The sequence below is a fragment of the Peromyscus eremicus genome, unplaced genomic scaffold, assembly GCF_949786415.1.
Source record: "Peromyscus eremicus unplaced genomic scaffold, PerEre_H2_v1 PerEre#2#chr22_unloc_1, whole genome shotgun sequence".
Lineage (NCBI taxonomy): Eukaryota > Metazoa > Chordata > Mammalia > Rodentia > Cricetidae > Peromyscus > Peromyscus eremicus.
This window is the reverse complement of record NW_026734286.1, coordinates 8,628,168-8,642,456: the sequence shown is the minus strand read 5'-3', so window position 1 is coordinate 8,642,456 and position 14,289 is coordinate 8,628,168. Positions and strand designations below refer to the sequence as shown.

At 38.6% G+C, this 14,289-nt stretch overlaps 1 protein-coding gene across 1 annotated transcript in view; it reads right to left on the bottom strand.

Annotated features, from left to right (window-relative positions):
* Positions 1-686: 686 nt before the first annotated feature.
* Positions 687-14,289, bottom strand: part of LOC131900635 (zinc finger protein 883-like) — a 45,684-nt gene continuing 32,081 nt past the window's right edge. The window contains exons 2-4 of the mRNA XM_059251938.1: positions 3,522-3,648; positions 3,255-3,315; positions 687-2,717 (exon numbers count right to left, since the gene is read on the bottom strand). Of these exons, the coding sequence (XP_059107921.1) occupies positions 968-2,717; positions 3,255-3,315; positions 3,522-3,648 (1,938 nt within the window). The 3' untranslated portion in view covers positions 687-967. The remainder of the gene's footprint in view (positions 2,718-3,254; positions 3,316-3,521; positions 3,649-14,289) is intronic.

Sequence of the window (14,289 nt, the reverse complement as noted above, 5' to 3'; positions counted from 1 at the left end):
AAAACTTTCAGCTACAGCAGTACTACTGAGTCAACTCTCCAGGTCCCAAAGATGTCCTTATAGTACAAAAAATGAAGATGCTCCTGACCCTTTACCCCTTCTGCCTTCCATCATTTGCAGGTGATGAAAGCCCTTGCTACTTCTTCAGTGAAGATTTCAATCCCTTTGTGAATGGACTCTGCACATTGCTTATTTTAATTGTTAACACAATTCTCTCGGTGTGAATGACCCCAACAAATGACTTAGCTGAGTAGAAATGAGTCCACATTATGCTAGAGAAAGTTACACTATGTGACAAAAACTTTCAAAAATGATAATTTATTTTTCTTTTATATCAAAAAGTGTTTTGAGTGAATGTATGCCTGTATGACCTGTTGTATCCCCTAGAACTGGACTTTAAGACAGTTGTGAGCTTCTATGTGAGTGCTGAGAATTGATCCTGAGTCCTGTGGAAATGCAACCATATTTCCAGATCCCTGTTTTGGATTTTTTGAGAAAAGATCTCTATTTATAAAAAGGCCATCCTGAAACACAATATCAGGTAATCAGGCTTAGCAGCAATCAAATTTGGTGATAAAATTCTCTGCCATTAATTTTTGTTTCTGAGAATATGATAAGAACAAGTATTTAGTCCTCAGAATACAGTAACATGATCCAAAAATAATGATTGACAATATAAATATCAGTTTCATTTGAAAATATATTTTATTATTGAAATTATCATGTTTCTGTATTCTTGGAACACAATATGTTAACAACTTGAAAGCGACTATATTTTAACTAATGAGAGGCTCTACTAACTCAAGCACCAGTGAGACAGCTCGGTGGGAAAAACATGTGGACTGCAAGGCTTGACTCACTCATTAGGTTTATGGGGATTTTCACCAGTATGAAATTTTTCATGATTCTGAAGGACAATGCAACATGGCAAGACTTTACCACACTGACTACATGCATTGGGTTTTTGTCAAGAATAATTTCTTTCAGGATTGTGAGGATAATTGTTCTGTGAAAAGTCTTTACCACATTGATTACCTTCATATGGTTTCTCTCCAATAAGGGTTCTTTCCTTTACCTGAAGGGGACTGTTACATGCAAAATCTCTACCATATTGATTATACCCATAGGGTTTCTCTCCAGTGTGACATCTTTCATGACTCTGAAGATGGGTTTTACGTGCAAAGGCTTTATCACATTGATTACATTCATAGGGTTTCTCTCCAGTATGACATTTTTCATGCCTGTGAAGATTACTGCTGCGTGCAAAAGATTTCCCACACTGATTACATTCATAGGGTTTCTCCCCAGTATGAATTCTTTTATGACTGAGAAGATGACTCTTCCTTGCAAAGGCTTTATCACATTGATTACATTCATAGGCTTTCTCTCCTGTATGACTTCTTTTATGAATGAGAAAATTCTCCAGTGTAAAGGCTTTAGCGCTTTGATTACATAGATAGAGTTTCTCTCCAATATGTTTTCTTTCATGACTAAAAAGATTACTCTTCTGTGCAAAGGCTTTACCACACTGCTTACATTGATACGGTTTCTCTCCAGTATGAATTCTTTGATGACTACGGAGATTACTCTTCTGTGCAAAGGCTTTACTACATTGATTACATTCATAGGGTTTCTCTCCAGTATGGATTCTTTCATGACTTCGAAGATCACTCTTCTGTGCAAAGGCTTTACCACACTGATTACAACCATAGGGTTTCTCTCCAGTATGACTTCTTTCATGACTGAGAAGATTACACTTCTCTGCAAAGGCTTTACCACAGTGATTACATTCATAGGGTTTCTCTCCAGTATGAATTCTTTCATGAATGAGAAGCTTATACTTGTGTGCAAAGGCTTTACCACAGTAATTACATTCATAGGGTTTCTCTCCAGTATGACTTCTTTCATGCCTGTGAAGATGACTCTTCTGTATAAAGGCTTTACCACATTGATTACATTCATAGGGTTTCTCTCCAGTATGAATTCTTTTATGTATTTGAAGATAACTAGAACATGCATAGGCTTTATCACATTGAGTACATCCATAGGGTTTCTCTCCAGTATAAATTTTTTTATATATTTGAAGATAACTGGGACTTGTAAAAGCTTTATCACATTGCTGATATTCATAGTTTTTCACACTAGAATGAGTTCTATGTATTTGATGAAGACTGTGACATGTAGGGACTTCATCACTTTGATCATATTCATAGGGCTTTTCCTCCAAATGAGTTCTTTGGTATACTTTTATAGAGGAATCATATCTAAAGGTACTATCATGTTGATTACATTCATAGAGATCCTCTTCATTATTGGTTGTTTTGTGTGTTTGCAGATAACTGTGATGGCTAAAGTCATCAGTACAAAGCTCACATTTATCACTTCCTCTTCCCATATGAGATTTTTCATATCTTTGAAAAGAACTGGAAGAACTCAGAGTTTTACAACATTGATTGCATGCATAATATTTTTTTATACTGTGAGTCACACTACATGTGCAAAGTGAATCAGTACAGACAGAAGAATTTCCATATTCCTTGTACTCATAAGGGTTTTCTCCAATGTGAGAGTATAAACTTGTATCATAGTCATCATGTCTTCTCACAGTGGGGACTACTACATATCTTACAATTGTTCCAGGAGAAACAGAGGTATATTGCTTCTTTCCATATCCCTTATGCTCACATGAGTTGTATGCACACTGACAGTTGATATACCTATTAAAGGAAGAACAACAAATAAAAGATTTTCACATTACATTCACACAGTCTAACATTTTGTGCCTCAGAGATGTGGTATATGGATTCATGTTTCTACACCACAATAAATTCCTTGTCTCTCATAAAGTTCTCCTCTCACTAAACTACGGTAAGTCACTCACTACAAATGTATAAGGAACACTAGCAGTAATATGGAAGATTTGCTTATAAAATGTCTTGGACATACACTAATCCCCTTATCAATGTATATACCTTATGTGATTATTGAACGGCATGACAATTCTACACAATGCCTCTCATATGGCTATGATTAAAATTGTGACATTTGTTATAGCATTGTTTCCTTGTCTTATCCTTAATGGAATGCTTTCCAAACAGTGATCGGCTACTTGACATTGGAGTACATGGTGTTGTGAGAATTTAATAAACATCACACAGCTGTGCTAATTTACACTGTTGCTTTTCTTTAAAAGTTTAGAGTACATTAACATTTCTTCCAAGGTACATATGTACCAGATTGCACATGAAAATTACCTTCCATGTCTTCTAGAACTTTGATAATATTCTTCAATATTGTAGTCTTCCCATTTGTAACCTAAAATACAGTACCAGAAAATGTATGTGATATATTACTGGAAATTAGACACAAGTGAAATTACTATCTTTCATGAATCTTTGAACAATGCCTGAGTTATTCACTAGATCCTTCCTCTTTCACATTTGAAATCACAGAAGAGCAACAATCTCCAAGAAATGCTTATCTCCTTAAGTTAAAAAGTGACAGAAAGCTCACATTCTTACCTACAATAGTGAGGTTCCAATAGGTTTCCAACATCACATCTTTGTACAGACTCTTCTGGGAAGGATCCAACAAAGCCCACTCTTCATGAGTGAAGTTCACATGCACATCCTCATAGGTCACTGCATCCTAAAGTATCCCATATATGCACATAATAGAAATGTTGAGACTGACTGCACTGCAAATATACATTTCATTGAAAATATATTTACATAATTCATTCTGCTTGTTATATTCTATCTCATAGATCATAAAATATCAAATGCAGTCATCATCACATTTTAAAAGGAAACAGAAAAGGTGAATCATGCCTTCCATTTGTGCCCTCAAAACAGAATAGAGCATTGCATAAGAAATGCTTAGTAATATATACAGAGAGACATGCAAATAGATTAACGTTATTTAGTATACATTAACAAAGTATTATCAAAATCTTTAACTTCGGGGCTGGAGAGATGGCTCAGAGGTTAAGAGCACTCACTGGCTGCTCTTCCAGAGGTTCTGAGTTCAATTCCCAGCAACCACATGGTGGCTCACAACCATCTATAATGAGATCTGGTGCCCTCTTCTGGCCTGCAGGCATACATGTAGGCAGAACACTGTATACATAATAAATAAATAAATCTTTTAAAAAAAAATCTTTAACTTCAAAAAACAATAGACAATATGGGTGTGGTGGTGTCAACCTTTAATCTCAAAACTCAGGAGGCAAAGGCAGGTAATATTTCTGATTTCCAAGCCAGCTGGTCTGTGTAGAGATTTCCAGGACAGCCAGAGGTACATAATAAGATCCTGTCTCAAACAAACAAACAAACAAACAAACAAACAGAATGCACTCATAGGCTCACTTGAAATTCCTCCATAGTGTTAAAACATTCACTCCAATTCTGTACTTCTCAAACATAAACTGGAGTGACCCCTGATAAACTGCAAGGCTAACAATTCCTAGGAAGGAATGCAGTTTTAGTAAGTTACTGGCAGATCAAAGAGGTCTCAAAAACATTAGTAAAGTAAATGCTGATCTTAAAAAAACAATAATAAAAAATTATAGATGTGTCAACAGATAAGATTGCCTGTTGCTTTTGAAGAGGTCCTAGATCAGTTCTCAGCACTCACTTGTGATTGCCAACTATTACTACCATTAGTTCAAGAGAATTCAATACTATCTTCTAACTCCAGTAAATACCAGACAGACAAGTGATAGTCACTCACAACCAACTGTAACTACAGCCCCAGAGGGATCTGGCCCCCTTCTGGTCTCCATGGGCACCAGGCAAACACAGTATACACAGGCATAAAAGTAGGCAAAACAGTCATACATAGCAAAATTATAGTTTATATCCTAACAAATCAAAAAGAATAAAGGGGCTGAAGATGTAACTCAGTTGGTAGCATTCTTGCTTAGCATGGATGAATCTCTCAGTTTAATTCATGTTTCATAAAGGGGACAAGCCTGGGATGCTTGTAACCAAAGCTCTTGAGAGGTGTAGGTAGCAGGATCAGAAATTGAAGGTCATTCTTTGGGGACATAGGAAGTTTGAAAGCAGCCTGGGCTATATGATACCCCGCCTTAAGAAACAAAAACACAAAAAGAATCACAAAAGAATGTCCCAGGAGAAAGAAGAAAAAAAGCATATGGGACACAAGTTACTAGAGAGTTATGAAAGGCCACAAAGCTGGAATAGGCATTGACTTCATTCATAGTCGGCAGAAATGGCAACCTGGGTGTGGGAACTGAACTCTCTCCTGCAAACTTCATAGGCACACTTTCCACTGAGCCATCTTTCCAGCACCTAGAAACTGTTTATGTACAATATAGCTTTAGTTTCTGACTTTTATTACCAGCAGAAGACATATTTATCTTGGAAGAAGACTTTTAGAATGCCCCATCAATGGCTATATCTAAAGGAAACAGGAATTTACTGTCCACAAGCAAGAACTCATAGGATGAAATGAACAGTCATTGTTTGTCAAGTAATGACCATCACATCCTGATATAATTATGTATGGCTCTGAAAATAAAATATTGAAATTTAGGCTAATGACTGCAGACTACAGAAGAGGTCTCCCTAAAATTAAGTCTTGAGTAAAAGGTCTTTTTCAGATAGGCATGGAGGCCTGACACCCTTGATCTCACCAACTGGGAGGTAGAGGCAAGAATATCAAGGCCAGTCTTAATCCCATGAGGTCCTAAGTAAAAAAAAAAGAAGAAGAAGGAGGAGGAGGAGGAGGAGGAGGAGGAGGAGGAGGAGGAGGAGGAGGAGGAGGAGGAGAAGAAGAAGAAGAAGAAGAAGAAGAAGAAGAAGAAGAAGAAGAAGAAGAAGAAGAAGAAGAAGAAGAAACAAAGTCTACGGAGACACATAAAGGTCAAGATCTTATACTCACAGTATACCACAGCATGGTTCAGGCCCTCCTCTGAGGAGCACCAAAACATTGACTATCTAATGCTTGTCTGACTAAGCACCAGGCCCTACTTACTGGCTCAACCAAGTCTAATTTGAGAAACCCACCACCATCAATTCAGCTACCCTTATGCTTGATGATATAGAAACTCATCCATGACTGTCAGGAGATGTAAATGATACCAGGTATCTTGGAGCATCAGCAGTTCCATTAACTGAAATAATTTGGGCCATATACAGAGATTTAGCCCCAGTGAGATTATTCTTGAGAAACTTCCCCCACTGCTTCCAAGGCTCAGAGACAAACAACTGGCAAAAGTGTCTAACCCTTATTTTCTCAAGGCACTAGAGGCACTCTAGTTCTCCATAATGGCTAGTCATCGGACTATTCAAGAGACCCAGCTGACCCCCCCCCCCATTCCAGTCCAATGATACTGTCTGGTCAAGAGAGTAGGCAAGGACACTAGATCTAACCTGGAAAGGACCCTAAAACATGATTCTCTCTACTCTATGGCAGTCAAGATAGCTGGCATTATATCACGGACACACCACACCCAGGTCAAGAAAGCAGAAGTCACAGATGCTGCTAAATGGAGTGTCTCTGGACAATGGACTCATTAAAATTAGTGTTTCATTGGGTCCCTAAGCCCTTCCACTCCATATCCCTCTAACTCCTCCTGAGTCTTACATTTGGCATGAATACAGGGTCATGCTCCAACTCCCATAGCTCTTAGGCCTGAACCTGGGAACTAAAAAAGACAGACAGAGGAAGGTTTTATCTAATTTAACTACAGACTAGCAACTCTTATTCATTTTGATCTTTGCTCACTGAAGCCCACTTTAAATGTCTAGTTGTATTAGAAAAAGAAAAAATATGGAGGTTTATCTTTTGATATATGTATATAGTCTATAATTCTATGCATGCCCTGTAGCTGGGTGCCCTGATTTCCAAAAACAAGGGAATTTCCATTACAAAAAAAAAAAATGGATTTGTGAAACTGAGTCCTCCAAAAAAGTTCACAAAAAAGATTCTAGATTTTGTGAAACAGGAACAACCTGCAGAATCACACTCTATGCTACAGGAAGGAGCCATGGGGATGGAATTAATCAGTCCAAACCAGAAATTGGCCAGAATTGCTGGTTATGCTTAAACACCTGACCCCTGTCATACTACATAGGAATAGGAACTAACCAGACTGTCAGTCCATTGACTGATGAAACTCACTGTGACTGGGGGCAGCCCAAAATTAATGTCCTGCTTTATGAGTTAATTCATCAGGGTAACAATATTGCTGAATCCCTGAGATGGTTTGGTTTGCATGTAGCAATGATTTCACTATATGTGCCTCTTCCAAACCAAGTAGACAGGTTGATCAGGACAAGATGGTATTGAAAGTTTCCATTTCTGAATTAAAACAACAGTTAGATTCCCTTACAAAAAATATATTACAAAATCAAAAAAACTTAGACTTACTTCTCATGAGATAAAAGAAAATATGTATAGCTTTGGAAGAAACCTGTTGTTCCAATAATAATTGATCAGTAGTAATTTAAAAAAAGTCATGTTTAAGGAAATAATTGATACCAGTCTCTGTTCTCTTGGTCCCTCTGGCTAACTACTCCACTATCAGTACTGACTGGTCCTATAATTCTCATTCTGATTGGAATAATGGCAGGGGCTCTGCATATTAAATGAAAACAGGATGAGTCCATGATTTGATTTATTCATTTAGTCCAGGGGTGAATGTAATAGCCCCAGAACTCAGTAGGCCCAAGATCTTAGAACAGTTGACTCAATAATGGAGGTGGCACTCTGGCTGCAAAACTCAGCAGTTAAACAACACCATCTGCCAAAAATATAAACAAAGGCCTGTTCCATCCACGTCCATATCTGTGGGAATTCTCTAAATGTACTAACCTTGCTTTTTAGTCTGTAGTTCTCCTTCTGGTTAACTGTTCTTGTTAACTGAGCTATGTCACCCCAGAACATGATTTTTATGCCTAAAAGCTCATCCTGAAAAAGGCGAGGACTAAACTGGAATCCAGAACATGAAGTGCAGTAGCAGGCCAGCTAATAAAAACTTTCTATTGGCTTAAACCCATGTCCCAGAAGTCTACTCTGTTGACTAACTACAATAAGTACCTCATGGAACTCTATGTGAACACTAGGTTGAACCTGCTCCCATCATTCTGCTTCTGCCACTGAGTCTTGGTATCACGTTTGTCCATCACCACCCACAGATGTTTTTGTTTTGGAGTGACAGGGTGTCAAGTAGTCCAGGTTGACCTCAAGTTCAGTAAAGTACTGAGGTTAGCCTTGCATCTGCCATGTAGTGACATTTTAATAGCAAACATTGAGGCTAGGAATAATCATATGCACTTTGAATATCAGCACTAAAGGATATAACAACAGACATGGAGGAAATCTAGAAAATCATAAGGCCATACTTTAAAAACTATATTCATCCAAATTGTAAAATCTAAAAGAAATGGGTAATTTTCTCAATAGGTACCATTTACTAAAGTTAAATGAAGATTATATTAAAAAAAAAAAACAACAGGCCTATAACACCTAAGAAAATGAAAGGAGTAATTAAGAGTCTGCAAACCAAAAAAGTCTAAGGCAAGATGCTTTTATGGCAGAATTTTACCAGACTTTCATAAAAGAGTTACTGCTAATACTACTCAAATTATTCCACAAAAAGAAATAGAAGAAACATTGTCTAATTCATTTTATAAGGCCACAATTACCCTGAAACCCAAACATATAAAGATGCAAAAAAGAAAATTACAAATCTTTTCTTCTTATGAACCAAGATATAAAACTTGTCAATAAAATATTACCAAACTAAATATAAGATCACATCAAAAATATCATCCACCATGTTCAAGTAGGCTTCCTTCAAGAGATGCTGTGATGGGTCAATATTCAAAAATCAAGAAATGTAATCCATCATATAAACAAATGGAAAAAAATGCTTATCTCATTGGATGCAGAAAAGGCCTTTGACAAAATCCAACACTCCTTTATGATAAAAGTTCTGCAGGGAAAAGGGATAGAAGGAACACATCTAATCAAAATAAAGGCAATTTCCAGCAAGCCTGCAGCTTGGTAAATGGAAACAAACTCAGAGTTATTCACCTAAAGTCAGGCTGCTATTTGGCCACCAACTTGGGTTTCCTTTATTCATACTGTATTAAATAATAAATAGTGGGAAAGTACACAGGAAGATATTCCCCCTGCCCCATCAGATCCTTCTTTATGTCAGAGACACCTGCAGCTCAATGACATAAACAACCTCTAATCTAGCTATTGCCTAGAGTGTACAAAAGATTCTCTCACCACATCTATTCAATATAGAGCTGGAAGTCTCAGCTAGGATGATAAAACAACCGAGAGAGATCAAGGGAATACAAATCGAAAAGGAAGAAGTCAAAGTATTTTTATTTGCAGATGATGTGATACTATATGAAAGTGACCCTACAAATTACACAGAGGAACTCCTATGGCTAAAAAATCACTTTCAACAAAGTGGCTGGATACACAATTAACTCACAAAAATCAGTAGCTCTCCTATGAACAAATGATTAAAGGACTGAGAAAGAAAGCAGGGGAATGACAACTTTCAAAATAGTATCAAATTATACAAAATATCTTGGGGTAACCCTAACCAAGGAAGCAAAAGACTTGAATGATAAAAACATCAAGTCTTTGAAGACAGAAATTGAAGAAGAGATAAGATAAAAAGATCTCCATGCTCATGGATTAGTAGGATTAACATAATAAAAATGGCCATCCTACCAAAAGTAACTACATAGTCATTGCAAAGTCCCCATCAAAGTCTGAATACAGTTCTTTACAGATGTTGAAAGGACAATTCTCGACTTCAAATGTAAAAACAAAAAATCTAGGACAGCAATGCAATCCTGAACAGTAAAAGAACAGCTGAAGGTCTCATCATTCCAGACTGCATGTTGTACTCCAGAGGAATAGAAATAAAAATCATGTGGCATTGGAATAAAAACATTATTTTTTAATTAATTAAGAAAATAAAATTAAACACGCAAATGCCTACCCAGAATAAATGAAGATAGATCCATCCATCCATACATACATACATATATACATACATGAATGTAAAATATCAAGTTCTTATCCTGGAGCAGCCCATGGAGTGACATCATTCAGAGACTGCTGGCTCCAGCACAAATACAGGAGTGGCAGGAACAACACCAGATGTCAAGAGACCTCAAGGGGGCCTCAAGGGACAAGAGGGGACCACTAGGACATGTCGTGATCTCATAGGACCACAGGGCACCTCAAGGGACTTTATCGGGTGTGAAATCCCACTGCCAATTCCCACAGCCCTGGGAGGATCACACACTGACTCCCATGGCTCCTCCCCATGTAGGGGTAACAGTCCCTCCCATACCATGGTATGGATTCTGAGCTCAATCTGCTCTCCTCACAAGAAAACCCAAAGAACCAAGAGGGCCTCATAGTCCCAGAACCAGGTCTGAAGCATGGTGGACTGGAAGTGTCCTCCACATCCTGACTGGTGGTCTGTCTGGTTGCCCTCATGGGCCAATGAGAACTGAGTGACAGGAGCAGCTCCCTTACAGACAGAGTGCCATGAAGGAACATAGCACAGTGGTTTCTAGCAATGGCTCCCACCCGAGGCACAGAACTGTCCCAGGCCTGCAGAGATTAGCATTGCAGCAGAACCTGGACTGCAAAGTCTTCCTTGAACTATCTCTGCACTCAATAGGCATTTCCCATTCTTCATCCTGGACACAAAAAAAAACAGGGAGTTTTGCATACACAGATCATTACTCAATGTGCAGTGGAGTAATCCCCCTGCCTCACAGATGAAGAGGCCCCCAGCCCATTTAGATCAAGTTTGAAACACATGGTGGATATTCACCAGACATCAGCAATTTCAGTAAGGCATGCCTAAGATTGCTCACACCTCTCAGCTGCACATTGGTACCCTAAACATTAATACTTTCCAGCCTTCTAGCCGGCCGGTGGTGGTGTACGCCTTTAATCCCAGCACTCAGGAAGCAGAGCCAGGTGGATCTATGTGAGTTTGAGGCCAGCCTGGTCTACAGAGCGAGATCCAGGACAGGTACCAAAAGTACATGGAGAAACTCTGTCTCAAAAAAAAAGAACAAACAAAAACCCTGTCCAGCCTTCTGTGTAAGGATTGGAGTACTTTACTTCAGATTACTCATTACTGCTTGCTGCTGTTACTTAAGTAACTATATATGCTTCTACAGAAACACATGTTTTCCATGTCTGGATTGTCCTGGTCACTGTATATGGTTTTAATTTACTCATCCTTCAGTTTAAATTGTCTGAGGCTATGACTAAAGTTGGCTATTGAATGAGATTTTAGTCTACTCATTCATCTGCTCCTTTCTCCCAGGTTCCATTGACTCTAATGGGGCCACAGGGGTGTGCCAACACAGCCTCCAAACTTTTCTTTTTAAAGACAAGGTCTCACATGATCCAATGCTTTTGGAATTAGAGCAGTCATGGCTATGTAAAGTAGTGTCAATGGTGAACCAAACCAATTAAAACACCAAATTTCACTTGTGTGAATTATGTATCAAGAAGGTAGAAACAATATAATGAGTGTCTGACTTTACTATTTTTTCATTGAAACTGATTGCTTATGAACGCCAAGAAAAGAAGAAATTTCAGTCTTAACTCCTGTGCCAGCAAGATTGCTTAAAGGTACTTGCAGCCAAGCCTAAAGATCTGAGTTCATATCTAGGAATCCATACAGTACCAATTCATGGAAACTGTCATCTGAACTCCACATGTAAACTGTTGCATATACAGCCACTTCCCAACCTGCTGCATGTATGCACACATGGGTGCCCTCCCAGAACAAAGAAAAATTCATATATACATACATACATGAATGTAAAAATATCAAGTTCTTAGCCATGTGTTCACCTATGGCAATGTTCTTTCTTACTCAGGCAGTATCAATGGTCTTGACACCAACCCCAAGTCACCAAGATAAAACAAATTCTGAGCTCACTGTTCAGAAAGGCTAGACTCTTTCCATTTTCTCCATTTGTTCATTTATTATTAGTGCACAGGATATTACACTGTAGTCTAAACTGGCCTGCATATACAACGTACTACTGACTGGGCTGTACTTAAGGAAACCATCTGCCTCAGCATTCTAAGTAAAGCACAAGCATGAGCCAAGATGCCCAGTTTCCACATCTTAAAAACAATGAACTAATAGCTGAGGTAGGACTACTTCCACATATTTTCAATTACGTATTTCCTGAAAAGAACTCAGAATGTCACTGACAAATTTGTCATGACAAATGGCCAAGAGTGGTACATTAACATTATGTGAAGAGTATGGGGATGTACAGAGAAAGGCATTAAGACTAACATATGAAAGAAGCCAGGGGATGGGGCTGAGACTGTTTGGCTAGGATGCTCCCAGTGAAGGGCTCTAACAGGCCAGACTATGCCAAACACAGGTCAGAGTATAGCAAATATGGTGCCTACAGAATTTACCTTTCTACACCCTGCAAAATTATTATCACACATTTCTAAAGCTAACCACCAAAGTCTATTCCTTTTTTGGCCACTGACTCCTTCTCATGACTGATCACCAAAGTCCAACTATTAAAACATCAACGTCCCATGATAAAAATTCATTATTTTGACTAACCTAATTAAAATACCCAAATAGAACTTACCATTGTATCCTAGTTTATTCTAACACATACCTCTTTTCTCTTAAAATAAACATTTGCAAAGATACCTGCACTGTTTCTGCCCAATTCAGATTCAGCTACCTGTCACTTTGCCTTCCGTAATAAAGAATCTCTGCATTTGTTTTGTGTTTGGAAGTTGGTATTTGAGTGTGGTCTGTGCCTAGTCCAGGGTCCAGAGGAAAGCACCCTGCATTGCATGGTTCCCTTCCCAGAGCCCTAGGTTCCATCATCAGTATGGCCAAAGGAGGCATGACAACTCATGACAACTCAGCACTCAGGAGGCAGCAGCGGGAGATTGCAATTTGGAGTTATCCTCAGCTACAAAGAAGAATTTCATTTTCACATCACAGCAGCAGAGGGATGATTTTGAATTCTGGCTGCTTCTTCCACTTACAGGTTGGAACTTAAGCCCTGAGAACCATACCTGGGTTCAATTTCCATCCCTATTCTTTACCTTGTCTAGTCTCTTCCATTTGCATATGGTGGACCGTTAGTAGAGCCTAGCCTGCTGGGTCTACCTAAGTCATACTTTTCTTCTGAAAACCTTGGTAACAACAGCTGAACATTTCTCTCCAGCTGGGTTATTTCCTAGTAGTCAGACTGTTTGCCCTGGGTTACATCAGACCTTGTCTCAGAAAAAAAAAAAAAAAAAAAAAAGGAAGGATGAAAGGGAAGAAGGGAGGGAGGGAGGGAGAGAGAGAGAGAAAAGGAAGGAAGGAAGGACAGGAAAGTCAGTTGGCAGAGAAAGACTGGGAACCTTTTTCTACCTGCACTCCATGTAACAAATGATATGCATAAGAAAAGCCTAAGATAAAGTGGAAATGCTGGGTATTATGTAAATAACCTAAAAAGATAAGGAGCTGGGAGAATAGCCCACAGGGAAAAGCACACTTACTGTGCAAAGCATGACTCTGAGTTCAGCACTGTATCCACTGAGTGGATCCTGGCCCAGTCAGTCCTTGTGTCCTATCTCCCTGTGATGACTATTCTTGGTTGTCCACTTGATCACATTTGGAATGAACTAAAATACAAAAATGGAGGGCACATCTGTGAGGGTTTTTTTTTCTTGATTTAAAGTAGGTAGGTGTACTCATAATATGAATCTGTGAGGTAGAAAGACATAGGCCTTTAACCTGCCTGAAGGTTAAAGCCAGAAGACACATCATTATTCTGGGTCACACCTTCAGAAGCTTTCACTCTTTGCCCTTTTTCCCTCACCTTTGTATTAAGTCTGTTTCTTCACTGGCATTGCAGCATACTTCTTCCAGATTGAAGGGTTTACTGAAGACCAGCAGATTCATAGACACTCATGGACTGAGCAACTTCTGCATTCCTAGAATTTCCAATCACAGCCAGCCATTGTTAGATTCATTGTACTGCTGCCTAAGTCATTCCAATAAATCCCCTTTCTCTGTGTACACACACAGTGTGTATGCATATATGTATGTACAATCATTCTTTAAGTTTTGTTACTCTAAAGAATTGAGACTAATACAGATTTGATAATAGACTTCCCCCCCCATCATTGAATTATTTTAATGGACTCTGCATATTGTGCTCAAACAGCTCCTCTATTAGAAACTGCAAGACTTAAAACCAACCACAATACTAGTGT